This window comes from Cryptotermes secundus, unplaced genomic scaffold (assembly GCF_002891405.2).
Source record: "Cryptotermes secundus unplaced genomic scaffold, Csec_1.0 scaffold326, whole genome shotgun sequence".
NCBI classification, from domain to species: Eukaryota; Metazoa; Arthropoda; class Insecta; order Blattodea; family Kalotermitidae; genus Cryptotermes; species Cryptotermes secundus.
The window spans coordinates 118,428-144,976 of NW_019727396.1; the positions used below are offsets into that span (position 1 = coordinate 118,428).

The following is a 26,549-nucleotide window of genomic DNA, read 5'->3' on the forward strand; positions in this document are numbered from 1 at the left end:
TTTTTTTTCCTTTTCTCCTTCACTCTATATTCCTGTAGAATATTTCAATTCTTTCTTTGCTCCTTGTCCCAGACGATTTGTGTCTTTCAATAATTTTTTATCTTGATTCGTCTTTTTATCTCCCATTGACAACTTCCCACTATGAATTGATCACCCTTGATCTCGTCCCCTGCCAGTTTGTCCAGTGATTGAGATTAGCTTGATCTAAGGGACCCAACTGTATAGGATACATAAGAACCCTCCTTACCTTTAATTTTTTTCCCAGTTTCCCCGTTTTTACCTCCATTTTACTTACCTGAGGACGGTAGCAGATCCAGCTGCCGAAACGTCGTGGTGCAACTGACTGGGACGATGGATATAGTCCAGAATTTTAGTTTTAATAACCATTTGCATGTCTGAGTCCTGTTGTGGGCTACCAGTATTTTTTTTGTCTCTGCCCAGTACGAGAACCTTCTCAGGTCCTATAAATGAATGTTCAGATCCATGTACCAAACGTACGATAGCTCTGACAGAGTCTCAATGATCAAATACAGAACAAGACATGAGCTGCACTAAGTATCATAAAGAAAACATGACAACACATATCTCAACCTACACTCCGAAATGGTATAAATAAAGAGGCAGCACATATGAACGTGCAGTGCAAAAGACCCATAACATCACAAGCTGGTCACCAACGTCATCATAACTGCAATATCAAGAAAGACTCAAGACAGGATAGCCAGTCTACTGTTAGTGGGGTCAAATACATAACTTGACAATTTAATACAAAGGGCATTCCATATATAATGCCTCATATTTTTTTGTGTTAATATGTAACGTCTGAGCTGGATGTTGGTGGTGTTGTAGTAAAGGTTGAACCTTCCGCCATTGTACTTTTAGTTTTGTTGTCATGCGACAGATAGCGACAGCAGAGCAGTCTACCAAAATGGCATCTGACACAGAAGTGTGTAGGAAACAGAGATGTGTTATTGAATTTCTCACTATCGAACAAATTGCACCCATTGATATCCATCGACGTTTGCTAAAGGTGTACAGAGACGATAACAGTGGATGTCAGCACAGTGAGATGGTGGATAGTGCATTTCAACAGTGGCGAAAGTGAAGTGCATGACAAACCACGCCCTGGGTGTTCCTGCTCAGCTGCCACTCCTCACAATGAACAGCACCTCGATCAGCTCATCCGTACAGATCGGCGGATAACAGCCAGGGAACTGTGTGCATGGCTTAATATCAGCTGTAATGCATTGGAAACGATGTTGGAGAAGCTGGATTATCACAAAATTTGTTCCAGGTGGGTCCCGTGGATGCTTGCACAGGACCACAAAACTCATCGAATGGAAGTCTGTCAGGACCTGTTACACCAGTTTGAGGCCGAAGGTGACAAGTTTCTGGACAGTGTCGTCACCAGAGATGAGATGTGGTGTCACCACTACGAGCTGGAATCCAAAAGACAGTCCATGGAGTGGCGACATCCGGATTCCCCAAGAAAAAAGAAGTTCAAAACACAGCCATCGGCAGGGAAAGTGATGTGTACGGTCTTTTGGGATAGGCGGGGTGTGATTTTCTTTGATTTCCTGGAGCCTGGAGAGACTGTCAATTCTGAACACTACAAGGTGACGCTGGCTAAGCTGGAAGCCCGCATTTCCCCAGTCAGGCCACAGAAGCAGACAACCTTTTCCTTGCAACACGATAATGCTATACCCCATACCAGTTTGGCAAATACAGCGCACATTGCAAAGTTTGGCTGGACTGTCCTACCACATCCACCTTATTTAGCACCTTCAGACTTCCATCTCTTTGGGCCTATGAAAGACGGACTACATGGGCAACATTTTCCAGACAATGATGCTGTCATTGCAGCTGTAAGAAAGTGGCTAGCCTCTGCTGGGGCAGACTTTTACAAGCACAGCATACAGGCTCTTGTTCATCGTTGGCAAAAGTGCATAACGAATGGTGGTGATTATGTGGAAAAATAACTGTAAGTAGCTGAAAGCTTGTTCTATTTAACTGTGTTATTATGCTTTCTGTATCTGTTGTAGTTTTCATTAAAAATAGGAGGCATTATATACGGAACGCTCCTCGTACAAACCCATACACACTATGGTGTAGTACTAAAATTCTTTTAACTTTAACCTTAATTAAGTTTAAATTAATTTTAAACTAACTTCATTTTAATTTAATTTAATTTTATACCAATACGGTTTAAAGCCGAAGATTAAACAAACCAGAGGTTCAGTACTAAGCAATAATCACATAATCATACAATCAAATATGAACAACAATATGGATCCATACTGAACAAAAATTCAGCATCCAAGTAGACAAAGATACAACTGATGATGACCCAGTAGGGGTTGAAACATGGTGTGATTAACAATAATGTATATAACCTTTGTTATTACTTTTAATTGAATTGTTGTGTTGACAGATACAACTATACTGTTTTGAATGACACACAACAGGATACAACAAATAAAGATAAGGAATAAAGCTCTAAAAGTTTTCATTGAAGGCAAAAACATTAGGCATGCTGCAGACCTTTCCAGAATGTCACAAACACCCCTGCACCACAGAATAATTGCTGAGGGCTGTATGACAAAGGGAAAAGTTGGGCAAACTATATTCACCCCTGGAGAAGAAAGCGGCCTGGAAGCAAGAACTGTCTGGTCCAATACACCCAGCGACTTGCAGGTAATGAGGAAAATGCAGAAGCTTCGCATAATTTGATGCAGAATTTCAGGTTGGAATGCAATGACAATACAAAAAATACATATTGGGGTATGGCTAGGATTACCAAAACAATGTGGGAATAAATTTTCAGGAATGTTATCTGTGTATCTCCAGAATGTAATTGAAAAGTTTTCATCATTCTTAAATGTTTCAATACTTAAGCTCTCTTATCTGTACTTAATGCACTGAGGCAAAAATGGAAACAACAAACCATTAGGTGAAGGGAAGCTATGTAGTTCAACATGCACTTCTTCTTTGAAGACATTTTCAGCCATAGCTCCTAAAAGCATGGAACAAGACCTCCAGAAAGCTTTGTTCACATGATATGGGTCAGGATCTCTGAAATGCAAGAGTCGGAGCTGGCAGTCTGCTTCCAATGGATGATTCATATCCCACAGTGTTGTGTCATCTATCAGGGCCAATGCTGAACGCTGCATAAGCATCTCTGACATGTCTGCAATACACATGTGTACATTGATAAGACATATTTAGTCTGTGAAGAAACATAAACCATAGAAGTACAAGCAGAATAATAAAATTATTACGCTGTGCACAATTAAATGGGGTAGAGATGCCCTTGTTCATCATTAATGTCACATCTTCTGGGGTCCCTGTATATTGTACTTCAATTTTTTCTATTCGTCCTATGTTCTCCCGTTGTCGTTGCTTTTCTTTGGTGAACAATAGATTTCTTTGGTGTCTTGCTTCTGCATTTCCTTGAAATGTTGCACCACACCTACATTCTGAAATGAAATTAGAGAAAAGTATGTAAGCCTTTCACAGTGAAAAAGTGTTCTAGTAATCTCAAGCATGTAATGTGCATGCCAGGAGTCTCCAACATTTGATTTGAAGAACTCAGACAAGATGTGCAGACTGGCAACAGTCATCCTACTGGTCAAAGAACGGATTACATTGCCTCAGAGTCTATGAACTTTGGTTCCAGTGATACTGACTGCAAGTAGGCAAAACAGCTTCTGTCAGGTAAGAGAGTTTGCTGCTTTAAGTTTCTAAATTACTGGTAAAATTCTAGGAAATTATTACACAGCATGTACTTTGTTACAGGCTCACAAGAAGGCTTCAGACTCACATGTGAAGAACAGCTCTGACTTCATATTGTATTATACAGTGCGTACAATCAAGTGCGCGCCGCGGCNTACTAAACATCAGTTATATCATATCCAATATCAATTGTAATTATTACAATGCTTTGCAAAAAACTTCAGATTCCCAGGAAACTGCTGTGTTTGTGAAATGTTCTATTTTGTGTACTATGTATTGTAGCATATAAGTGTACGTACTTTACGTCTAAACAACTTATGTGATGGTGGTTTCCTGTTTGTAGTGATGTTTGCCCTCTGAGGTTGGTCCACAGAGACCGAAACATGTAAGGGTGCTGAGTTTTCATGTAGTAAAAAACTTACAGGTCACATTGGACGGAGTGATTTATATTTGTTATTACAATCCTGTCATTCAATATACAGGGTGGCGCAAAAAGGTGGGAACTTTTGAAAATAGAGAAAAAAATACAATTTTTTTTTTATTTAATCAAGGTACTCAATGTGCACTTCTACGTTGGAAATTTAAAAATAACTCACAGTTTGAAAATAACATCGCGAAAATGATGTCCATCTTGCCGAATACACTGTGCAAGTCGATCCTGAAAATTGTGCATGGCTCGGAGCAAAGTGTCGGGTTGTATTGCTGCGATCTCTTCTGTTATTCGTCTTCTAAATTCGGCTAGGGTTGTGGGGCGTGTATTGTAGACCACGCTCTTCAAGTAACCCCATAAATAAAAATCACACACTGATAAGTCTGGGGAACAGACGCCTGACTGCTGCCATTGACACTTGTGCGGTGTATGCGGTCGCCCCGTCCTGTTGAAACCAAGTGTTTTCGATATCAATGTTCGGTACACTGTGAATTCTTGCAGCAAGAAACGTCTCAAGCATGGTTACATAACGCTCAGAAGTTACTGTCACGTGTTTCTTGCGATGTCTTCAAAAAAATATGGTCCTATCACCCTTCGAGCCGAAACTGCACACCATACAGTGACCTTGGGGCTGTGTAGAGGTCGTTGATGAATAACAGCAGGATTTTCTTGTGCCCAGTACCGACAGTTCTGCTTGTTCACATACCCGTTTAAATGAAAATGAGCTTCGTCTGACATCCACAGATTTTCAATGAAATCAGGATTCTCGTCAGTTTTGTTCATTATTGCTTCACAAAACTGTCGGCGCAACAAATGGTCATTAGGTTTCAGTTCTTGCACCAGTTGCAGTTTATAGGGATGAAACTTGAGTTCATGGAGTATTCTCTGGACAGACAGACGACTTACAGTCACTGCCGCTGCGACTTTCCGTACTGAGCGATGTGGACTTCTCAAGACGGAGGCTTGCACGGCTTCGACATTTTCCGGAGTCCAAGCACTTCCTGGACGACCAGAAGACTTTCTCTTTCCCACTGAACCAGTCTCTTCGAAATTTTGAACCCACGTTCGAATTGCATGTTTAGATGGAGCGTGGGCACGAGGGGCAAAGTTGAAATGCCGCCTAAACTCCCGTAAGGCCTCAACCAAACTGTCGCCCTGTCGATAATAAGCCCGCACGGCTACTACGCGTTCTTGAACGTTCAACTGTTCCATGGCTACTAAACCTCCAGTGCTACTCTACAACTTACCACCCTCCCCACATTTCTTCTCCCCTCACACTGCTGCCAACATCACATTCAAAAGTTCCCACCTTTTTGCGCCACCCTGTACATACTTTAATGAACATTTAGTTTGGAATCTTTTTATCTGTGTATGTCTTGTCACTGCTTTGCTTTCCAGCCAAACACCTTTAATTTATTGTAATCTTTATATGACACCCAATATCACTTTATATTGGTCTACTGGATAAATAAATGAAATGTTTTTATGAATTAGTTTTTATTTGGTTATTGGTTATTTTGTTATAAAATGAATTTTCCCTGTTGAATGGGAGATTAATTACCTTCAGAGAAATAACGTTTTCATCATCTGTAGTTAGTGAAGGGTATGAGCAGAGACAATCTGAAAAGTCTTATGAATGAAAAGGCACGATATAAAAGAGCATTAAAATGATACTTAAACACTCACTCATTCTACTCTGTTGATGAATACTTATTGTCTGAAAAGAGACTTATCCATTCACAGGCTGTCTAAATTGCATAAGTTGAGAGTATTGATGTATATATTGTTATATGTTTGGGTGACTGGAAACAGGGTTTAGATTGGTAATTGGTTTAATGGATCTTCACTAGTCGTAACTACACTTAATTATTACACCGTTGCAGGTTTACACCATTTACACTCACTACATGCTAATCTTCTAAGTCCATCTGCAGCAGTTTTCACGTATTTATAATACGGGAGCTACATAAGTCTCACAGAACTATACACTACCAATCCCACTGCACTATAGCACACATAAAGTCTTGAAATCACATGTTAGATCCTCACACGCTGACCTCCTGTATTCTTCTGTACTCAATTTGCGTGCTTCTGCCACTATTTCTCTCTCATAACTCTTAACTGAACTGAACTCTCATCCACACTCACTGTCACTTCTAGATCAATCTCTTCTCGTGATACCACCACTACTATTTCTCTCTCATAGCTAGACACTAACCGGAAAAAAAAACCACACACACTCACTCTTGCGTGCGTACACACACACACACACACACACTCTCTCTCTCATTTATATACCTGAGGGACAGACAATACATCATTTTAAACACATGTCACGTGATTGCTACCCACCACTGTTGTGAGATCACTGCACACACAGAAAACATGTCACGTGATGGCCAAGTACTGTTGTGTGATGTCAGCATGCGTGTTGCATAGCAACGGTCCATCCACAGACATAGAAAACACTGCTCCTATATTGTTGGCTGCATGTGTGTTGGTGGCATTGTCTAGCAACGGGTCTACATGCCACAATATGTGGATGTATTTTGAAGAGCCTCATGCATAACCACTGTTTTCTTGTGTAAACATTTCAATTGTACTGTACATGTTTTTGCATTTATATGACACATTCCACATCCTACAGTCATTCTGACTAACTCTGGATCCAAAGAATGAAATTGCAATGCAATGTAATGTGATGCAATTACTTTTGCTTTAATTAGTGAGACCCATGCCAAAAGGCTGAAACTGAATCTCTAACTAGAATAATCCTGTAGGTCAAGTTACACTCAGGCATTGCCTGGACCCTGGCAGAGTCTGCCAAAGCAGTCAGGATATCAAAGGGCTATCTCCACAATATGCAATATGGACAGAAATTATATGGTATTCAAGTGTAAGATCAAGGAATATTACAATTTCCGATATGTGCAGTAGGAGTTGCAGAAATGCAGGAAAAAGCAATGACTTCAGAACTAAATACAACATTATTTTCAGAGACTTGAGCTTATGGTTTTTCAGCAATGTAACATTGTCGTATCCTAGAGGACTGCAATCTTAACATTCCCTGCCATGAGGACCTCAAATTTAATTTCTTTTCTGAGATGTTTTTAAAGAAGAATAAAGCATGAATAAAGAAACAGTGGCTGATTAGCACCCAAGAGATTATGTTCTGCAACTATGGATATGAAATGGTGGTATCAGGTACTAATGAATATGACCACCACAGTCAGTCTCTACTTGTGAGATGGTAAGTCAAGAAAACATACATCTGGTATTACAGAGAAAGGGAAGTATTCATTTTACCTATTTCTCCATAAAACTGACAACTTAATGTTACCCTAATTTAAATCACACACATGAATATTGTGCGACAAGCTACATGTAATTTACTGGTTGCTATATCAGTCTCACAGGCCATTCTTTCAAGACATGAACATTTTAATTAATCAAGATTAATACAAGGGGCTGTATAATGGCAATGAATAACTGTAAATGAGCAATAAGCTAAACTGTCATGAATATGAATATTTTAAATTCCAAAATTGTAACTAGATAGATGCATGCTGAGTTTAACTCTAGAATTCGGCGTAAGTTTAGTGATTAATTTCCAGTTAAGGATTAGGGCCTATTCCCAGTAATGCCGTTCTAGGGCAGATTTAACTGCACAGTACCTTACCATAGTTCTGTTGAGAGCAGTTTTGTTTTGTTCGTTTGTGTAAGGTCAGGCTAGGGTAACGTAATCTATGGAGATTCATGCAGTATTCGGTATTTTTATCGTTAATTCTGCATCAAAGTCATGAAGCTGCTGTACGTTAAAGTTTCACAAACTGAATAACGGAGGGAAGAGAGCGCTTCCAACGCCATGAACATTGCCCCATTCTGTTACTTGGGACGAATTTTAACAGTATGAAATAATTCCGTTCTTACGGCACTCCAATAATCGATGTCATTGTTAGAAACCACTTACCCATATTCTGCATGAAGAACAATCTAACCTAACTTTGTTAAGAAAAATACTTACTAATATTAATTTCCGAACTTTGCTTTCTAAACAAGTTCATACAAATTCTTTGAAACATACTGAATGATTCTGCATCATACAGACACTGAAAGAAGACACATATAGTGAAACTTAAATAAAACTCTCACACAATCCGGGATATAACTGATTGCTATCATACGATACTCTGCCTTCGGAACAGAGACGCCAAAGAAGCGGCCCTCAGCAATCCTATGGCACAGAATCCTATGGACCTAGGGCCGCAGATTAAATGTGAATGGTAATGCCTCAGCAAATTATTACCGGGGTATTATCGAAAACGATCAACGAGGGGGTCGCATATGTATTGCCAAGGGTTGCTATGGCTACATTTGTTTACATTCTACATTCCGCTTACACAATGTTGATTTGAATAGTTCATTTATTAGACGTATTAATTAAATAAATTGAGAAGACAATTCTACTTATATGGTGTGTCAAACAATGAATATTGAACGCATACCAATATTCGAAAAGCTCTTTATTTGATTAAATCCATACGAGACTCAGTAAGTTTACCAATTCTAAGAAGTGTTTATTTTACTAAATTTGAAGCAGTAGCAGCGGCGACGGCGGCAGCGGCAGCATCATGAGGGAGAAGAGAAATTCATATAGGATATTGTTGGGAAAGCCAGAAGGAAAGAAACCACTAGAAAGACATAGATAACATTAAACTGGATATTAGAGAAATAAGATGGAGTGGTATAGACTGGATTGTTCCGGCTCAGGTTAGGAACCAGTGGAGGGCTCTTGTGAACACAGTAATGAATCTTCAGGTTCCATAAAATTTTGGGAAATTCTTGATTAGCTGCACAGTTGGCAGCTTCTCAAAAAGGACTCAACTCCATGTAGTTAGTAAGTTACTAATTACACAATCTGATATGGAAAAACTATGCTTTCAGGACATTACTGTTTGCAATGACACCACAGAAGGTCATTCTGTCTCATCGAGGATACCAAACAAATGTTTCTCAGAACTCTAGAAATAAGCCATCTGTGAAATCTAAGAAAGGTCTTATACCCACAACAAATAAAAGAGCATTAGATGGCAAAGAAGTCATACATATAGTGGAGTATGATGATAAAATCCGAGAACTGCTTGTACCCAGCCAAGAGCCCACTGTTTATCCTGCTCTGCTGGATACTGCTGAATTCAATAAACTTAAACAGCAAGCCACGGTAAATACAGAAACAAATAACTTGTGTTATTTACATAATAACAGCCTGATATATTTATTGATAAGTTAGGTTAGAAATATATATCATAGCATCATATTGTGTGTGTGAAATTTTCTTTATTGTATTCTGTCACTGCAATAGGTACTATGGACATACCAAACATTTGTCATTTTTTATACATCCATACATACATATACATTTGCGTTTCAGATTATTCACAAATGTGCACAGGCACAGAATATAAAACATGTCAACAAGCTAACAAGACATTGGAAACTTGTACATTCACAAACAAAATCACTAGCATATATAATCCATACTTGTCAAAAAAAAACACATAAAATTGTTAAAAGGAAATACAGATTGCAGCAAATACACATACAATAGTTAAAAAGCAATACAAATTGCAACAAGTACACATACAATAGTTAAAAAGCAATACAAATTGCAGCAAGAATATATAAGCACAGCCAAGGTGTTTCACAGTTTTGGATCAGTGTTGCACAATTTCACAACCACCACATACAAGACACAACACTTCTCCCATATACAAGGAACACAAACAAGTAGAAAATGTAATCATATTCCTACAAGCCAATGAAACACAAACTACAGGATCATATATACAAGACCAGAAAGAACCCCAAAGAAATACACTGGCAGAAGTAATACATCTACATCATCTTAGAGGTGAACACACTTTTTTATATAACAGCATTACATACTGCTAACAAATAGTATTTCATTGTGTAAACACTGGACAGTGTAGGAATGCAAGCATATGAATACAGGCGAATGTAGAATTTCAGATACTTGATGATGGCTTAATGAGCGAAAATATGTTGTAAGAAATGACGACTGTATGGTATGACAATACTAGCTATTGTGGTGATGGAATAAAATAATCATAAGTGGTTAACTTTTTAATTTAATAATTAAGTTTCATATGTGGAATGGAGGAAGAATTGCCTATAGCACCAGGTAAAGGCGAGTGGTTGTCACACTCTGACCACTTCATTCCTGAGCAAAAAGCCCTGAAATCCATTGTATAAGAGGCTGAGTGGCCCCCAGAGTCAGTCTGCATATGGTAGCAACGAGAAGAATCACTGTTCCTGCCAAGAATTAAGTTCATATTTCCTGGTTATCCAACCTGTGTCCTAGTCAGTATACTGACTGAAACACATGGATCCTAATGATGTATATAATTTATGTAATATTCATTAGAAGCTGTTAAACTGAAAACCTCAGATTGATCACAAAACATCTACATGTATTCAGTTTGTTGATCAATAATACAAGCTTTCCAAAAAGAACTTTGGAGTTTCAGTTATAAATATTTATTCACTGCTTTGACATAAAATTTCTTATTATCAAAAACTAATAGACAATCTTGCCAAGTTTTACTGTCATGTAGTGAAATTCAATATGAGCATCATTGAAGGCCCTACAAATGTCGAAACGAAATTCAACTTCACCCTACACATGAGACAACACAACCACAGACACCATAATGATAGCCACTATATGCCTTCAGCATAAATCAGGAAGAGATTCTACTCTTTCACTATATACAAAGTAACTGATGTACATCCAGAAGAAGTCTGTGGGTGTTAAGTCAAAACTATATGGGGGCCAATTAATTGGCCTTCCCCTCATGATCCAGGAACCAGGAAATTATCCAGAACAGTTCATGCAATGGCACTGAAGTGGGCTGGTGCACCATCTTGTTGGAAAATGAGGCTGTCAACTTCAGCTACTATACCTCTGGGGAAACAGAGTTCTCTAGCATATCTTCAGGCAAACTTCACTAATGATGCTGTGTAAGCATAAGTATTCAGCAATTCAGTCTGACATGATGGTGCACTGCACTTTGACCCTGGGGCTGTTGCAAACGCACTTCATCAGGACAACTTGGTTCTCACTGCCCCAATCCTGCAATTGTGCCAGTTTAAAATACCATGTGTCTGTGTGTGTGGAAAATTGCCTCATCAAACAAAATAATTTTCTGGAGATAATCATCAACTGCAGTGAGCTGTTCCAGCATGAATGTTACACAGTTTACCTTTTTGGGCTTATTGCAAGGCTGGATATGTTGCACAAGTTGCAGTTTTTGCATACATAGTTTCAATCTCCTGTGCACCACACATCATGCACCATACTTTTTGTATTCTGTAACTGATGGCTAACATGCCAACCAGAATGTTTTGGGCTGCACTGAAATGGTACCTGAATGTGTTCAGTGTCATCTTGTGGTATGCTTGTCCTACCTGGTGAGTGTCCTTCTAGACACTGCCAGTTGCTTGAAACTGTTGATACCACTTACAGGTACACTTATCAGTTGGAGCATCTTTTTGATACACAGGCTTGAAATTTTTCTGAATAGCACCATTGATTCTGATTCCATATACCACAATATGCACTGCAAATTTTTAGCACCGGTGACATGACAATGTGGCTGAATGACTCCTGCTTTCATGCAGTCCCAACTTATCATGGTGTGGTGCTGCCATCTCTGGAATTCATGTCACTAATGCTTAGACAGAGGGGGCACACAGTAGCATGGTGGTGTAGTTGGTTGAGACACTATGCTACAAGCTGGAAGGTCATGGGATCGAATCCTGATGAGGTGAATTTTTCAATTTACCTAATCCTTCCAGTCTCACTATGACCCTGGGGTCGACTCAGCCTCTAACAGAAATCTGTATTAGGAATATTCCTGGGGGTAAAGGGCGGCCAGCAAGTAAGGCTGACAACCTTACCACCATCTATGAGCCAATTGTCTAGAAAATGTGAGAGCCTCAATATCTCACAACCCAATGGGCCTTCACGGCCTGTTACAGGGATACTTTTACTTTACTTTAATGCTTAGATTCTGTGCTAAATTTTCTAAATGTACTAACTCTCCATTTAAGCAGTGAATAACCTGTATTAAGTAAAACAACAGAGTTCTTCTTCAGACATTCTGTATAAAGCTTTCTTGTAGTGACTTTTCACAGCTGTAAAATACAGACAATGCAACTCAGATGGTCATCCTACAGCTATCAAAGTACACTAATGAGTTATTTTGTGATGTAGTCCATTGAAATCAAATGCACTTCACATATTTTTGTAAATATCAAATCAGGCCGCGCCATAGCTCAAGCGGTTAGTCACTGGCTTCCACCGCGGCAGCCCAGGTTCAATCCCGGTTCTGGTCAAGTGGGATTTTTTGGTGGATAAAGTGGCACTGGGGAAGGTTTTCTCAGAGTACCTCAGTTTCCCCTGCCAATCTTAATTCCACCAACTTCTCCATCATCATAATCACCCAGGGCAGGCTACAATAGGCCAATCAGTGGCCGCTATGCCGAGTGGACCCAGTTGGACTCCACCCCCCACTAAGCGAATTAAAACAAATCAAATCAGGTCATTTTACAGACAATTTCTTCAACATAAATGGCCTCAGTGTGAGTTGGGGAGGCTATTTATTGTGATTTGATATAATTCTTTTGTTTTTTATGTGTTTGGAATGTTAATTACTTCGTTGACTGGTAATACTAAAATTTATTCACAGGTTATTACAGCACAGGATAGATTAAATATGCTGGAGGAAGCTGACAAGAAAAAGAATAAGCTAATAGAAGAATGTATGGCTCGAAAGGATGAAATGCAGAAATTGTCTCAAAAGCATTTACATGGTCAAAAATATTCTCTACTAGAATCAGATGCTCATCAGCAGGCAACTTACATTCTCCGCAGAGCATTTGAGATTAAACAGGAACAAGAGGATGAAGTTAGCAGCCATTACATAATCACAATATACGATTAGGTTTAGTGTAAAGCACATACTTTGTGTGACTTTTCAAATGGTACTGTTACAACATGTTCATAAAATGAAAATTATAGTGGGTAACTTAAGCTGGCACTTCTGGAGTTTGCTATGTAGGCAGTATAACCGCCTCTGACTTGGAGATATCTTCATGATATTTAAGAATATCTGAGACATACATTGTGTAGTTAGTAATTGCTTTGTTTCACCATGTCTCCAAACACAATGATATACCAGTAATAACTGAAAAGTACTAGGCATTACAGTTCTCAATGTGGCATATTGAAAATATTTATCATTTTGCTTTGGCTGACAAATTACAGAAACTGACGTAAGGGAGGTCCATTATGAGAAGTACATATTGTATATGATCTACTCATACATTCACAGGCTAACTTCTGTAGTGTACAAAGTATATCAAAGAGTTATTTACAAGATTTGTGTTCAAGTGCACTTTTGATTGAACTCAAAACATGTTCTTTTCTTTGTATCACAGGTGAAAAGAGCAAACCACCTTATCATGAGTACTAAGTGTCATGCAATACGCGATGCACAGATTGCTGAGAAGAAACAAATAGAAAAGGACCTCAAAGATGAAGAATGTCGTCTTGATGAAATGATGGAGAATGAAAGAAGACGTGCATTGCGTGTATGAAATAAAAGGATTTGTGACTACTTAATCTCATGTTCAAATTTGTATGCACTATATTGCTGACCATCCTGTTTTTAATTCTGCTTTTCCATTGTCATCCATAGTGTTTCAAAAGTTGGTTCAGAATCAGTTAGAGGGTGGCTCAGATTTCAATTCGACTACAAAGCAAATCACTTTTTCAACATATTTCAAATGCAGAGTGTTCATTTACCAAATTGCATTTGGTGGTGTGGGATTTTGTATTAGTTTAAAATTTCTAACTGACAGTGCTTACCATTATAATCCTTGTACAAAAATTAAATATATGTGCGTAAAAGAGAATATTTTCTTATTGTGTCTGAAGGATGAAGAACAGCGTGAGGAAAAAGAGAAAGTGAAGAAGGATCTTTATGCGAAGCAGATTCAGGAGCAGATAAAAGTGAGTGAGATAGAACGAATCTTAGAACTGGAACGTAAGGAAGAGGAAAGTCGGCACATCCTTGAGGTTCAAAAGCAGATTCAGCTGGATGAGCTAGAAGACTACAACAGAAAGCGTGCTCAACAAAAACAGATGCAATGTGAACTTAATGAAATCAATCGTCAGATTGAACGTTTTCATGAAATGGAACTGGAGGAAGCCCATATTAATAATTTGAGGGTAAGATAATGATCAAGACATCTGGTCATATTATTATGAACATTTAATGATTATAATTATCAGTTCCTATGAAACTATATATGAGTAAACTCCAATCTAAGTATCAGAACATTTTTTCTGGGGGGGGGGAAATTTAAGATACTGATACATTTGAATTTAAAAAATGTGTAATACACATAAGTGTGAAAATTTACATAGTAAGCATCAGACAGTAGAATTTAATAAAAGTTATCATCCATACAGTTAAATGTGTAATATTACATGAAACAAGATTTTTTTTAAGTTCTGTAATGGTTCACTTTCACTTGCTTTCACTTACATTAATTAAGTCTAAGTGATATAATTTATTACCTGAGTATAAGTATTTACAAGGATGGTGAAGTTGAACTGTATGGTGATACATATACTGGCAATCCCTAGATCACCAAAATAAATCATTCATATGCAGAACTGAATAAAACACATACATTTTCCTCTTCAAATGTTTGATAATTGCTGCAGGGACAGAGGCATATGAATGTCAGATTGAGACTGGCTTCTTATATGCTTACTTATGAAAGGAAATAAAGTACTGTTTATAGAATACTCTGCAATTGTAGTATTTCATGGTTTTGTGCATTTGCAAACTGGCTGAGTGCCTATTAAGTTCACCCAGTCCATAAATTTAGAACAGTTCGAGAACTTGTAGACAGAAATTTAAATGAGTGGCAGCTTCTCAAGAAGGGCTCAGGTCCATGAAGTTAGTTTCCCAAGCTGTATTAATACTGTATCCACCTTAGTGTCTAAGTTTTCCAGTGCTGCTCTTTACCCTCTTCCTAGTTTAATTTCTTGAACCTCTCAATATGAAACCTGTGCATTGTTTTGTTTACTCACTGCTGGTCTGTCCCTTACTTTTGCCACCACCAGATGGTGGTCAGTATCACAGTCTACTCCAATGAACGACCAGACATCAAGTACAATTGAATGCCATCTCTTATCTATTGAAATACTGTCAATGTGGTTGTGCACCTTTACATCAGCAGATGCCCTAAATAAACTTATGAATGTTATCATGTGGGAACATTGTACTTTTGATAATCAGATTTTTGGATGTAGCAAAGTTTACTACTCTAACCCCACTATCATTACTAATTTTGCATAAACCCTCATTCCAAATTGTTGGTTTGAAAATGTCTTCCCTACCTGCTTTGGCATTGAAATATCCTAATGAAATTTTCATATGGTATTTAGGGAATTTATGGAAGACACATTCTAGTTTCTTGTATAAGCTGTCCTTTATATCTTCCATTTTATCATCTGTTAGGGCATGACCATTCAGAACAATGATATCACACCAGTGACCTCTTAGTATTGTGAACAACATCCTATCACTAAAAAACTCTGCTCTTTTGACTGATAATATGATTCTCTTATGTACAGAAAATCCTGTACCTAATTCATGATTCTGATTCCCTTTACCATAGAGAAATTTATATTTTCTTACTGGTTCAGTGTCATCTCTGTCCTATCTGACCTCCTGTACTCCCACTAAATCTAACTAATATTTTGATATTTCTTTCACAACTGTCATGATTGAACCTGCCCTATACAGACTTCTTATAATCCACATGCTATATCCCACATCTGGTTTCCTTAGCTTAGATCGTTTTATCCAAATATTCCATCCAAGTCCAAGGCCCTTTGTGTCATTTTGTAACAAGCTTATTTTTATGGTTAGGAGTTAGCCCCACGCCCAACCCCCAAGGTTGAGGGCCACCCCCTGTTAGCTATCTGCAACTACTTAACACATTTGCAGCTACCCTCTGTTTCTGGAGTCCATCTCCTACATCTGCAACCTGAATGTGGCATGCCATTGTGACCTAGTCTTAATTATTTCACTTGTAATTCCTTCTGCTGAACATGTCCTGTGAAGTGTATACTGTATACTTTTATAGTCTTCATTCTTAACGATGTAAAGTTCTAGTTGCTAGGAACCTCTTCCATCCATGAAAATTAACACGTCAACAGGACTGTCTGTAAAATAATGACATTTCTAAGAATGAGAGACTGGATGAGGCCCTTGGCATGAAGTCATATCACTGAGAAAACCTTCATATCCTGCTTCTTAATTTCCCCCCTCCTCTTATTGCAACATGATCACTATAGAGACTTTAAAACACCGGTTCCTGAAGATTTTTAGGATGACAGATCTTTAAAATACATTTAATATTTGTTAAAGAGATTTTAAAATAAGCCAAATAAGTGGCTGAATCAGCAATTTCACGAACTTCTGTAAATTTATAGATTTTAAAATTAAAAATAACAACGCATTTACAAGGGACATACTAAGGTGACAGTGCAACAATTTTAGCAAAAGTGTGTACACCTGATGATGACTGAGTGCAGCCAAAACGTGGTGTAATAAGATGTATGAAAAATGAAAATAAGTGTTGCATTTGAGACAGTGGTTACATGTATGTACAACATGATATAAAAGTCAACATCATAACCCAAAAGACGTGATTCTGTGCAAAAATAGACATACGTGTACATTCCTATTTCCTGAGAATAGTGATGGATTATTGCACAAAGGCATGTGAAATTGTGTGGTGCGTAATTATAAAGATCATAAATTATGAATTTCATTTAGATTTTATCCCGTGGTTCAGCTTTACAGGTCATGGATGCTTTTAATGCCAGAAATCTTATATAAACATAGAATATTATGTGCTTCCTTTTAAAACTCCATTACCTACATATTGATGGCGAAATGAAAATAACTACTGTCAGTTCTTCACAGAGATTCCTCTTTTGTCCCCAATTTGTTTTATTTATTTATTTCTTTTTTGTAGATTCAAGCATACATGCAGCAGAAGGCAGAGAGAGAAGAAGCTCGAGAGAAAGCATTGAAAGCTCAGAGAATGGCAAAGGAACGGGAAATAGCTCGACTCAGGGCTCTACAACAACACCAACAAGACTTGCAGGTCTTACTAATTTAACCTAATTTATATACAGTGAACCACAGGGGATGGACAAAAATATGGAAACATCTCAACAAAAAACACATTACCATGACTAATATGGTGTAGGACAACCTCAGGCTTGCAGAACTGCCTGCAGTCTCCTTGGAATGGACAAATAGAGGTCCTGTATGATTTGCAAGTTAATCTTGTACCATTCTTCCTGCAAAACACTGGCAAGTTCTGTTAACAATGATTGATGTGGATAGCACGCACACAGATTGCTCTCCAAAATAGACCACAAAGGCTCAATAATATTGATATCTGGCGATTATGGAGGCCATGGCAGACGTGACACTTCATCTTCGTTTCAGAAAACCAGTCCTGGACGATGTGAGCTGTGTGAACGCAGGCATTGTCATCTTGGTAAGTGGCATCACCATTGGGGAACAAAGTTTGCACCATGGAATGGACCTGGTTGCTCAAAATGGTCACACAGTTGTTGGCAGTGATGTGACCTTGCAGGGTAATGATGGGTCTGACAGAATACCACGATATGTCTGCCCATACCATGATGAAACCCCAGCCATGTTTCACTCTCGGCAGCAAACAGTCTGGATCGTAAGCTTGGGATGGCGTTCTCCAGACATAAACTCAGCCAGAAGTCAGAAACAGTGTGAAGGGGGACTCATCTGACCAAATGACCATCTTCCATTGCTCCATAGTCCAGATTTTATGACTTTGGCACCACTCTCTCTTCTTAGTGGCATTTTGTTCACTGATGAGTGACTTTGGAATTACAGCTCATCCAGAAATACCCTGCTTATGGAGTTCCCTTCATACTGTTTTGGTGCTGACAGGGTTTGTGAGTGTGAGATTCAGTTCAGCAGCCACTTTTGCAGCAGTAGTCTTCTTATTTTTCGTCACAATCCTATGCAATGTTCGTCTGTCTCGATCACTCAACACACATTTCCGTCCACGCTGGTATTTATCGGATGCAGTTTTTCCAGTCCTCCTGTATGAGGTCATAATCTTGGATAATGTGCCTTGCGAAACACCAAAAACCTCGGCTACCTTGGTTATGGAAGCTCTGACATGATGCACTAAAAACTGCACAGAACACTGTCTCGACAACAAATGAAGCTTGCAACATATTTCAGAGGTTGTACAGGTAGTGGTATTGGGCAGATAAGACATCGTCACCTACAAACGTCGCTAAAATAAACACTTCAGTTCAGGTATGCATTTCACAAAGTGTTTCCATATTTTTGACAATTCCCTGTACCTGTTATCGGGGATGTATGGGGAATGGGGTTTGCTACTTATGTGAACCATCTGGTTGCATGAGAAAAACTTTCATAGAAACCCAATATGAAGTCAGAATAAGATGCTTTCACTTTAGTTCTTACATAGTAGTCTTCCTAGGTGACACAGCAGATTGAAGGATGAAAGAATTTGGATACATATACTGTAATGAGAACACAAATTCAGCTAGCCTCTACTTTAATGGTACCTGTTTGAGGGAGAACAATGAGTAGCACCGCCAGTGGCAGCTGGGAGAACTACCACATGGTGGGGGAACATATGCTGACTGCAAATTTGTTTTTGAATAACTTTATAAAAATGGTAAATTTTCACTGAAAATTTTGCTGGTTGGATGAAAATTCCAGATGTTTGGATGCTGGATAACTTGGAGTTTATTGTACTATGTTAGATTTGAGGTTCCCATGGTGATGGCTATGAATATTTCTATCTTCTGGAACATGGGACATGTAGTTTGGTAGAAGCTTACTGTTATTTCAGAGGAACACACTGCCTCCATTTTCAGGGTCAAAGAGTGAGCCAAGAAAGCAACAAGTAATAAGCAGCAGACAATACTCACTGCTTGCTTAGCTTATACTTTGACCCTGAAGATGGAGGCAGTATGTTTCTCTGAAACACTGGCAAATTTCTACTAAATACATAGTGTCAATTCCCACATATACTGCTTGCAATAATTATATTTTAATTGTAACCACTAACTGCTGTATGGGATTATGTTCACAAATACTTTTTCAGAATGTTTTCAGAAAGAAGTGAATATAAAGTCAGCTGTCAAATCACACTTCCCTTCATATTATGATTATGGTGTTTGTAGGCAGAGATGGATGAAATCCATTCCCTGAGAATCCAAGAAGAAGTTGAGCGTGAGTTCAGAAATAAGGAGAGGGCAGCAATGCGCAAGAAGAAAGATGATGATATTGCTATGAAAAAAGCTCGAGAAGAACAGGTTGGTGAATAACACAAATTCAAATGTTATTGCAGTTTGAATATTTCCTTAATTTTATTTCTGAATATGGATGGTTCAATTTAGCAGACAAGGTAAGTGAATTTTCACCTATTGTACAAACTTTATTTTCTTTGCTTATCTGACAGTAATTTGACATTAAACTCTTTTCACGCAATTGTTTGTGCTTCTGTGGAGAGAAATTTCCTCAAAAATGAAGACACAGACAATCTCTGAGACATCAGATCTCTGCTCCATATTAGTGCAGCTAATTGCCTGAGATGATTTCATTGCCCTTAGTTGTTGTGACGACCTGAAAACTTATACATACTGTATCAATTACACTCTCTATATAGCACAGAATAACAGGATGATCAGCTGAAGAGCTTGCCTGAGGGGAGATAAGGATACCAGAAAATTGGAGTAGGATTAGCTGATCTCTGGGCTGAGATTTAAACTCAGAAGCTTGTGAATAAAAAGCAGGAATGTTAATTAATGCTAAGTAATTCCAATAATAATAATAATAATAAACATATACTAGTAGTAATGAGAATAGTATTAACCTTTAACGACCGAAAGTCCGGTATACCGGACGGTACCTGTGACCTCGAAGATGCCGAAAGTCCAGTATACTGGACGCAAGACACGTGCTCACTTTAGAAGTGCTGACGGTTAGACGTTGAGTTTGAAACCAAAACAAACACAAGCAAGTTCAAGTCAGAGGTCCAGTTGTTGGCTCTGAACAATAAAACCCTTCATCATGGCACTGGGTTCGATTTCGTTTACATGTAGGTAAGACTGTTTGTGACTTGGTCAGGCAAACAGAGTGGAAGCTTCTTCACAGAAAAGCTGACCCAACATTCCTCTGTGCGGGCAGATCACTGCTTCTGTAGCTCTCAAGGAAGTGTGACGTGTTTAGTGAGTGTCTGAATTATCAGCTTGTGAGTCAGTGGCGGACTGTTTCTCTGGGGAAGCCAAGATTTTTCATTGAGTCATCTGGAACTGAACATTGACAACACTGTCCGGCCAGCCAGATACAAACAATAACTTCCTGTTTGTTCGCTAAGCGAAAGACTGAACCAGATTGTCTACCAGCGTATGACAAGTGAGGTCTGTGTGACCTTCACAACGCGCTGAAGCAACCTCTGCCTTCCCGCGCTCCCGCACGCAGTATCTATAGTAGAGTAAACTTACATGACGCAACGAGTTGAAACTCGTGTACAGTCTGACCAAACATTTTGGTGTATAGTGTCAATGTATTTTGGATATAACGACGTCTCAAATTTGAAGAAAAAATTATGGGTAAGTCTTTTGGAATTTCATTACACATATAATAGAGAGTATATTTTGAATTTCATGACATAACAGTCACACTTAATTTTTATTTGTAAAAATTGCCATATGTATATTGTAGGAAATTTCATTCTCTTTCAGGCGGTTTTTAGTTCGTATTTCTAAGCTGCAGAGAACGGAAAATATGTAGTTTTTTCTGAAAGTCTACAATATTAAAAGGGCACCGTCAAATTAACTCCGGCAGCAGCGCAGTCGTGGGGGGTTTAAATGCCGGCTCTTAAAGGTTAATACAATATTATATTTATCCATAGACCACACTCACCTTTTTTCTAAAATTTTTAAAATCAGGTGCATAATTTATGTCTTTTCTAATTAACTAACTTCATGAAGCTAAGCCCTTGTTGAGAAGTCGTTAATTATGCAGCTACTCAAGAACTTCCCAGAAGTTTACGGAACCCTAAGATTTATTTCTGTGTTCACAAGAACCCTCCACTGGTCCCTATCCTGAGCCAGATTGATCCAGTCCATATCCCCATCCTCTCTCTCTAAGATCCATTTTTAACACCTTCCACCCACCTACATCTTGGTCTTCCTAATGGTCTCTTTCCTTCTGGCTTTCACACATATCAGATTCTTGGCTGCTAATTCAGTTGCAACAGGTTTTCACGACTATATCTGCTGGAAATAAATGCAATGAACAGAGACAGCAGTGGCAACACTACATAATAGTAGTGCAGATATTTGTTATACTGGTAATAATAACATTAAGCATTTGAAAAAGAAAAAGACTGCATAATAAAGAGCTTCATAATAGTACTCTTCACAAGAAATTATTAATATGCTCAAATGAAGGAAGATGAGATGGGAGAGAATGTAAGAAATTGAAGGGAGGAGGCCACTTGGAAGATTCAGTGGTAGACAGGAGGATAATATTAAAATGGCTCCTTAGAAATGGTGGGAGGTTGTGTTCTTGAATCATCTGACTTGAGACAGGGTCATGGGGTGGGCTGTTTTGAACGTAGGTTCTGTAAAGGGCAGGAAGTTTTTTGAGTAGGTGAGGGACTGTTAGCTTCTCAAGAAATTTTGTGCTACATGGAGTCAGCTAATTTGCTGGTCTGCCAAAGTTACTTCTGTCTGCTGGTCAGAAATTGAGAATGAAAACTTCAGTCTTCCATATGCTTGTCAACTCTAATGCAAAACCTCACTGTAAATATAAGTTCTTAATGTACTGTTATTCGAGAAGTTCTTGTTTACAGATACTTGACCGGAGACGCATGGAAGCACTGGAGATTGCTCGTGAAAAACAGGCATTTGAAGAAGTCTTGAAGGTTCAGAAAAAGGCAGCTGAGAAACAGAAACTAGATGATCACAGAAAACAGTGTGTATGTACAATCTGATATTACAATATTTGGCTACAAGAAATTTTATCTATAGTTCGATATCATGAATAATTTTCTGTAGTGTTCTTATGACATTCTCAGAAATGAGCAGTTCTTGTAAATTGTACACTGTATAAAATTTTAAATGATGTATTTTGGGTGATGCTAATTTTTATTAACTAATAGCAGCAAGGCACTGTTATAACTCTTCAAAATTCCCTTGCATCTGAATATCTGTGTATGTCCAATTGCCAGCAGTCCCCAATTTAGAAGTGCTATCATGGACTTGACACTCATGCACCCTGAGATGTTATTCTCATTATTAGCAGAACCCAGAGAAAACTAACATAATTCCTAATAATGAAGGGAATTAGCTACATTTTAAAGCTATAGCTATATGGATTCCCTGTTTTATTAATATTCTGTTTGTTTACAGATATTAAAGCAGTATCATTCTGATATCATGAAGCAGATAAATGAGAAGGAACATGAAAGAATCAAAGAAAAGCAGAGCAAGTATGAAGAAGGACTTGCACTTAAAATGGAAGAAGTGAGAAGAGAGAGATATATTAAAGAGGCGATGAAGAAGAAGGTTGAAGAATTAAGGTAGAGAAACTGATTGATTCGTGATTAAAACATCACTATACTATGAAATGCCAATAAAAATTAAATAATAGACAAAAAATAAAACTAACAGGAATATAAATGTAACAAATGAAAATACAGCCCATTGGGTGTTCCAGCATGCTGATTGCCTTGGTCCCTTCACCCAGTGGAGGGCAATTGGCTTCTCCAGAATGTACTGGCACTCGTTTTTTGGAGGCTTGGCTGCTAGGAGCATGACCTGCAGTTCAAGGGCCTGCCTGACAGCCTAGTTCACCCTTTTCTCTCTTCCCAGCAGCAGCTGAATTTTTATGGTGGGTCTTCTACCCCCCTGGTGAATGCCTTGCCTGCCTCACTCCTTATATGGTCCTCAGGTAGGGCAGGGTAGGTGCGGTAGGCCATTTGTTTGATGGCTATGGTAAAGTCTTGCAAGGTTTCACTGACACCCTGGTTCCTGGCTTCTAGATGACTGTGATATGCAGTGACCAGATGCTGGTCCCCAAAGCGGTCCTCCAGGGCCTCAAGGGTTTCTTCATATGTTGCACCTTTTGGGTCTTCATGTAGTACATTGGTGGCCCAGCAGTTATGCTTTGCTAAAGTCTCGAACTGGTGCCAGAATATGGCCCATGATGTTGTCCCATCGAAATTTGGTGTCTTTGCTGTGCCTGCACTGGTCCCTGTTCCTCTTCTGCTCTTGGCATGGGCCTTGACTTCAACTATCTTAGCCTCAAGACCTCGCTGCGTAGTATCTATCATAGTCTTTGTCATTTGTGCCTCACCCTATATCATGAGGTCGAGATATTCCATTGTGTCCATTGTGGTTTCCAGGAAGACCTTTGTCGCATATCGACAGATGTCTTTATGGTCTGTAAGTGCACCTGTGTTTTGTCAATCTTCTCGGTTAGTTCCTTGCAGAAGCCCTGCGTCTTTTGGTCAACATATGACAGGATGTCTTCCACCTTGTGTGTGATGGTCTCCTCTAAACCAGACTGAATGGAGTGTATTGTGGCCCCATCTTCTCTTGATGTTTGTCCATCTTAGCTTTAATTTCTTCTTGAGTAGACTGTCCTAGCTTGGTGGATATCTATCCAGGAGACAAGAGTACCAAGGACCTCAAAACTTCTGTGATGAAGGTCCATCTTGGCTTCAGTCTTCACTTCCAGTCTTGCTGTCACTTCTTTGGTTTCCATCTCAGCCTTCATTTTGGCCATCATTTGTTCTTGGCCAGGCAAAAGGCATTCCAGTATTTGCTCCATCATTCATTCCATTTTTGTAATATGATGATACAACTATCTACTGCAATCTTTGGTCCAGAAATTCAATCCATTCAATTAATCAATCCAATCCAAATTCTGATACCATTTATCACACGACTGTGACTATACAATTTATTGCACACTTATACACGCAACTCATCACTACAAGTGACTATAGTGATATTGTTAATTCTCACTCTGCAATTCACTACAGCACGAACTGAATTCATCTCAGTCTGTTGTGTTCACCAGTCCGTGCCTGGTGACAGATCCAACAATGTCCTCTACTTACCGGGTGGCAACTATCCCATAACTAACAATTACTCTTCTAACTGACCATCTTAAGACTCTCACAGCTGTAGCTGCTTCTCATTATATAGCCATGGAACAGGCTGCACAAAAACATCGCCTCCAACAGCTCCTCTATTGTTGCATGCACATCTGTTGCAGCCATTACCTAGCAACAGCTGTATAGCTGCTTATTTCATGGTAGCTGCCTAGCAATAGTCATACATGCCACAATACTCCACTTTATGTTGTTCTTCTTCAACCCAGTAACAATATCACAATGATTTTTCTTCTAGGGCCCACAAAGTACCAGAGGTTTATGTTAAGGATATTGAGAGGCAACTGAAGTTGGGATAAAACTGAAGTGGTGTCTTCAAGTAAGTCAGAATGAATAGTAAGTGAGTAATACAGGCTTTGAAGTTGATACCATATAAAACTTTATTAGATTTTATAACTATTTACATTCATCATGTTATCACATTACAATAGTCACATGATGGGTGTGCATTTATAAATCAATAAAAAGTGTGTTTGTCTCAAAATTTATTGTAATTCTTTTTTTACTTACAAATACAATTATCAAATGTTCACAGATTATAAATATTCAACATTCTTGAATAGTTACTCATTACTGAAAAATTATGCTTTATGAGTTAAGGAGAGTCTTATCAAAAATTGGAATAGCTATGAAATGAAGCAGCTGTATATAAAGAAAGCAGTCTTCTGGGATGTGGNTAAAATGATAAAATGACATAGCTATTCAGTAACAAATCTTGAACTGATACAGTATATCACAAAATGGAATAAGTACTCCCCTGGTGAAACTTGTGGCTGTTGCATGTGAAGCATTCTGCCTATCCATATCTGAGTATATGCTCATATCGTTAGTTATCCACTCTTGTTGCACAAGTTGTAAATCTTTATACCATGGCATTGGTGTCTTATGAAAGGGTTGCTTGAAAATAAATCTCCCTCTTTAATATTTAGCACAAGTGTTTTTCAGGTTATCAAACACAGATCTATGTTTTCAGTCTGTCAATCACAGTTCTTGTCACTCTTGTCTGGTTGGCTCATTGTCCACTGATTAACATAGAAATCTCAATGTACGATGAAACTGGCACATTTCATCACACTACGGTAAAATTAAATATAGACATATTCAAGGTGGACCTGTAATCTTACAGTGTGCCCCTGACATTATGTCCCATTTCTATCATTAGAGTCAAGAAATCATGCATTCATGTCAGGAAATTGCCAACATCTGTCATCCCTGTAAAATTTGTTTAAATATTGGTTGTACTTCTAGCAGTAATTAGTCTCTGCTGTAAAAAGTTGGTAACATTAATGATGAAGAGTAGAAACATGGTAACTGGAGTGGAATCTCTGTTGACATGGGGACGTTTTATATCCTTAGTTTACTGAGGACTCCAGTTAAAGGATAAATATCACTCAATTCCAAGGATGTTATGGTTTAAAACAAATTTTTAAAATCTTGGCTTCTGTTCAGTTTACTATCATCATCTGCTGATACTGCCTTCATCAAGCTCACTTTCACTGCCAGATGTGATTATTCCATTCAAGTCACTGCCATATGAGAACCTGTTCAAAATCTTTTGTTCTGAAAATCTCTGCTATTACACAAGGAGATATTATTCTCTGTTGAGATTAATAATATAGGCATTTCACTCCTGCACACAATGTAAGGGGATTAAGCAGTTCGGTGGTGGTAACACCCCATCACTCTCAATTCCCCTTAACCCACACACTTGAGAACACTTAATTTCTCTTCATGCTTCTGACTGGTGGTCTATATTCCCACACTGAACCCCCACCCAAACACAAAACATGTTACAAACTGTCATTGGGCAGTGTGTTGAAAACTTGTTATGATTGTTGGTCTTCCCCCTAACTCCCATTCCTCCTCTCACCATCACTTCCACCATCTACAGATACTTACCTCCAACTTCACTGTAATTCATTCATAAGCCCCTATCTCAGAGCCCAGAAAACATATATAAACAGTAGAAATGATATATCTACAGAAACAT

The 26,549-nt window shown here is 38.5% G+C and overlaps 2 protein-coding genes across 8 annotated transcripts in view; one reads left to right on the forward strand and one right to left on the reverse strand.

Moving 5' to 3' along the window:
* The window catches only part of LOC111864669 (39S ribosomal protein L39, mitochondrial), a 31,507-nt gene extending 23,148 nt beyond the window's left edge, over positions 1-8,359 (reverse strand). For all 3 annotated transcript variants that reach the window (XR_002842834.2, XR_002842833.2, XM_023852076.2), the window contains exons 1-3: positions 8,187-8,359; positions 3,279-3,476; positions 2,945-3,187 (exon numbers count right to left, since the gene is read on the reverse strand). Coding sequence is in view for 1 of the 3 variants with exons in the window: in XM_023852076.2 (XP_023707844.1) it covers positions 2,945-3,187; positions 3,279-3,476; positions 8,187-8,244 (499 nt within the window). In the remaining 2 variants the exon portion in view is untranslated. The remainder of the gene's footprint in view (positions 1-2,944; positions 3,188-3,278; positions 3,477-8,186) is intronic.
* An 18-nt stretch (positions 8,360-8,377) lies between these two features.
* The window catches only part of LOC111864668 (cilia- and flagella-associated protein 45), a 49,449-nt gene continuing 31,277 nt past the window's right edge, over positions 8,378-26,549 (forward strand). For 3 of the 5 annotated variants that reach the window (XM_033751526.1, XM_033751527.1, XM_023852072.2), the window contains exons 1-10: positions 8,378-8,445; positions 9,107-9,383; positions 12,934-13,152; positions 13,685-13,837; positions 14,184-14,477; positions 17,309-17,440; positions 19,554-19,685; positions 22,232-22,357; positions 22,791-22,960; positions 24,798-24,878. In XM_033751526.1, the coding sequence (XP_033607417.1) occupies positions 8,399-8,445; positions 9,107-9,383; positions 12,934-13,152; positions 13,685-13,837; positions 14,184-14,477; positions 17,309-17,440; positions 19,554-19,685; positions 22,232-22,357; positions 22,791-22,960; positions 24,798-24,858 (1,611 nt within the window). In that variant the 5' untranslated portion in view covers positions 8,378-8,398 and the 3' untranslated portion in view covers positions 24,859-24,878. Of the gene's footprint in view, positions 8,446-8,540; positions 8,714-8,893; positions 8,933-9,106; positions 9,384-12,933; positions 13,153-13,684; positions 13,838-14,183; positions 14,478-17,308; positions 17,441-19,553; positions 19,686-22,231; positions 22,358-22,790; positions 22,961-24,797; positions 25,230-26,549 lie in introns of those variants that run through there. The other 2 variants (XM_023852073.1, XM_023852075.1) reach the window with 2 other exon arrangements.